This window comes from Geospiza fortis, unplaced genomic scaffold, assembly GCF_000277835.1.
Source record: "Geospiza fortis unplaced genomic scaffold, GeoFor_1.0 scaffold213, whole genome shotgun sequence".
NCBI classification, from domain to species: Eukaryota; Metazoa; Chordata; class Aves; order Passeriformes; family Thraupidae; genus Geospiza; species Geospiza fortis.
Window position 1 is genome coordinate 1945254 of NW_005054399.1, and position 3580 is coordinate 1948833.

General features: G+C 61.6%; 1 protein-coding gene across 1 annotated transcript in view; it reads left to right on the forward strand.

Annotated features, from left to right (window-relative positions):
* The first annotated feature begins 2158 nt into the window (after nucleotides 1-2158).
* SLC5A11 (solute carrier family 5 member 11) overlaps nucleotides 2159-3580 on the forward strand; it is a 12825-nt gene continuing 11403 nt past the window's right edge. The window contains exons 1-3 of the mRNA XM_031061091.1: nucleotides 2159-2290; nucleotides 3071-3154; nucleotides 3361-3421. Coding sequence (XP_030916951.1) covers nucleotides 2159-2290; nucleotides 3071-3154; nucleotides 3361-3421 — 277 coding nt within the window. The remainder of the gene's footprint in view (nucleotides 2291-3070; nucleotides 3155-3360; nucleotides 3422-3580) is intronic.

Here is a 3580-nt window from a genome sequence, read left to right on the forward strand (position 1 = left end):
CGGCCCCGCCCCCGCCCCGCCCCGCCGCAGCCCCGCTCTCCCCGCGCTGTGTGCGGCTCCGCAGCTCCGGCCGAGCCGCGCTGTGACCCCAGGCAGACCCGGGTGCTCCCTGCGGGTCCCTCCCAGCCCAGGAGATTCCCCGATCCTGGAATTCTGTGGGATTCTGTGGCCCTGCTCCGCGGGGTCCGAGGTGGTGCGCTGGGCTGGAAGGAGCCAGGGGGAGCTGGAAGTGTGGAGCAGGGTGAGCAGCTTCCCCAGGCTGCCATACCAAACGCTGTTTGTCCTTTCCTAGTCAGAGGTTGGGCGTGCCAGTAAAAACTCAGCAGCAGCCAAGACACATTGGCCTTCAGGAGGTGAGAGAGCAGCGCTCTGGCCATCAGTGCATCCCTGCCAGGAGGGAGCTGGGATCCACAGGGATCCAGGAGCTCACAAGGCATGGAAAAGGCTCTGCTGTGTGTCCCCAGGGCCAGCCTGGTGCTGGGACCACTGCCCTCAACCAGATCACGGCTCTGGCACTGGAGGCTGCAGGGCCAGGATGCAGCTCCCAGCTGTGGGAAGCTGGTGCTGGGATGGTTCCTGCCCTGGGAACTCCTTATTTATTGCCTGACCTTTGGTAAAGGGATGTGCCCAGGGGTGCTGCAGGACACAGGGCAGCCCTTGCCCTCCTGCATCCTCCAGCTCCTCACCCTGTGCTCTCCTGGCTCACCCCCCTGGGCAGCCCTGCAGTGCCACCAGGGCAGGAGTGTGGCTGGTCACACTCTGGGTGAGTCCCCAGGGCACAGGTGAGCTGAGGGCAGGCCCAGCTCAGCCCCACACCTGTTCAGAGGTGTTGTGGGACAGGAGGCTGCCCCGGGCTGGCTTTGCTGCCCTCGGCTCAGAGGCAGAACTCGTCTGACCGCCCGTGATCCGAGTGTCTGTGCCGGCTGTCCCAGCGCCCTCGCCACACCTCCCCAGCCTGCTGGCAGGGACAGCCTATAAGTGTCCCCTGACAAGTGCAGGAGAGGCCAAAGGAGCTGGCCAGACGTGCAGGAAGGGAGCAGCAGACCCCTGGCCCAGGTGCGCAGCGCCACTGGGGCTGGCCTGGCTGCAGGGCTGGTGACTGCTCCTACTGGGAACACCTCCTCGGCTCAGCAGGGCAAGAGGAACATCCCGAACCTGCTCTGGGCAGGGCAAGAGGAACATCCCAAACCTGCTCTGGGCAGGGCAAGAGGAACATCCCGAACCTGCTCTGGGCAGGGCAAGAGGAAGATCCTGAACCTGCTCTGGGCAGGGCAAGAGGAAGATCCCAAACCTGCTCTGTGCAGCTCCCAGGGCTCCTTGGGCACCAACTGTGGCCACTGCTGAGCCAGGGACTGCCCAGGTGGCCTCAGCTGCCTCCCACCTCCTGTCCTGCTCTCGAAGTGTGCCTGAGCTGAGGTAAGGAGGACACAGGGAGGAACTGCACTAATTCAAGCACCTGACCAACCTCCCTGCCTGGACTTCATTCTGCCCCTTCTGCCAGGGGCAGCACCAGGGGATGCTCCAGGGAGCCCTTCCAGGGATTTCCCCAGTGCTGCCACACCTCAGTCAGGTGTTTCTGCAGAAGAAAATGGGTTTTTGTTCCCCTTGGAACTTGGTTGCCAGTCTCTGTTCCTGACAAGGAGCAGGGGTGGGACAGTTTCCAGCTCAGGAGGAGACCCAAGTGCTCTGCACAGGGCTCGAGCTCCTGCTGTGGCAAAGGAGGGAAATGCCAGCACTGCTGGGGTTGTTCATGTGCCACCACTCTCTGCTGCCTTGTGAGGGACACGTTCGTGGCAGCAGCTCCTCACTGGGGCCACTCCTGCCCTGCTGCCACCCTGGGCCCCCCAGGCTGTAACCCCCAGCTCTGCTCCTTCCCTCTGCCTGCTCCAGCTGCTCTCACCTTCTCTCTAATGCCCCCATCTCTCACCAGTCAGAAAACCAACAGGAGATCCAGCAGCCCAGCTGGCAGCATCTCCCCATCACAGCAAGGGGCTCCTGGATGGGGCAGAGGCAGGGACAGGAGCCTGCCCAGAGCTCTGGCAGCAGCAGCACCTCAGCACCCTGAGCTCCTCAGTCCCACCTACCCAGGGCTCTCCCTGGCCACCCTCCCATCCTTCCACAGGTGTGTGCAGCAGGCCAGAGGCGTGCCCAGACAGCCATGGAGCCCAGCAGCGTGCCCCCAGCCTCTGTGACCCCCTCGTGGGACGTGTTCCCCCAGCAGACCCTGGAGCCCGTGGACATCGCTGTGCTCGTGCTCTATTTCCTCTTCGTGCTCGCCGTGGGGCTCTGGGTGAGCAGATACCTCCAAAACTCCCTGTGTGTCCTGGGGTGCTGAAAAACGGGGCTGCTCTGGCTGGAACTGGGCTGCTTTTCACTGCACTCAACAGCTGCAGGGGGGAGTTTGCAGGTCCTTGTCCTCTCCCCAGCCTGGGAAGTGCCCTCACTGTCCCTGGGGAGTGCCCAGGCCTGTGTTAGCCAAGGTTTTGAGAGCCCTGGTGAGGAAGAGGCTGCCTGAGCACAAACTACTGCTAACAATGATGTTTTGTTCATCCAGGAAGGAACTGCTGTCCTATAAATCACCCGTGCTTGTCCACAGGGGTCCTGACAGCAGATTCCTTAAATTATTAACATTGTCTAGATATAATTAGGGCAGAAGGACATCCTTTGGCATGGCTTTTGTGGCAGCCTGGCTGTCAGGAGGCGGAGGGGAATAGCTGCTCCCTTTGGGTGTGGTGCACAGCTCAGAGCATTGCATGGATCATCTCTGGGGAAGGGGAGTCACATGTGCAATGCCCAGCATTCCTCCTGAGTGCTCCTGACGCCCAGGGATTCCGCAGTTCTTGCCCAAAATCGCTTTCCTTCCTTTCTGACCTGGAGGGATGGAGTTTGGTTACCCAGAACATTCCATCAGGGCGCCCAGGTGATGGAGAACTGCCTGGGGCTCAGGGCACTCCCTCGGCCCCAGGATCTCCAGCAGCAGGTGTCCCTCAGGAAAGCTTTCTGTGGAGCTGGGGGCAGCTCAGGGGCTGTGCAGGGCAGCCCTGAGCCCGTGCCCCCTGTGTGCCCGCAGTCCATGTGGAAGACGCAGCGCAGCACCGTCAAGGGCTATTTCCTCGCCGGGGGACAGATGGTCTGGTGGCCTGTGAGTACCCCTGTCCCCCTGGGGCACTGCCCCTCACTTCTGCTGGGGCACTGCCTGCTTCTCCAAACAGCAATAAGCAGCCAAAAGTCAGTCCTGTGCTTTGCCAGCTTCATGTTGGCTTTTCCCCCTGGATTTCAGACTGCAGGGCGAGGCTCAGCCCTATGCCCTGTAAAACCTGGCTGCTTCTGGAGATTTCCACATTTCCCTGGGGGCTCCAGCACGGACACAGCTCTGTGCTGGCTGGGCTGTCTCATCTGGGCTGGGCTGGTCCCTCAGCAGAGCTGATCCCAGAACCTGACATTTCTACCTGCTCCTCCCACTTTCTCTGCTCACCCACAAGAATTGGATGCTTTGCAAGCAGGATGGTCCTGAGCACAAGTGGGCAGTGAATGGTGAAAGAGGCTGCAGAGAGGTGCCAAGGCCACTGAACCTGTAGGG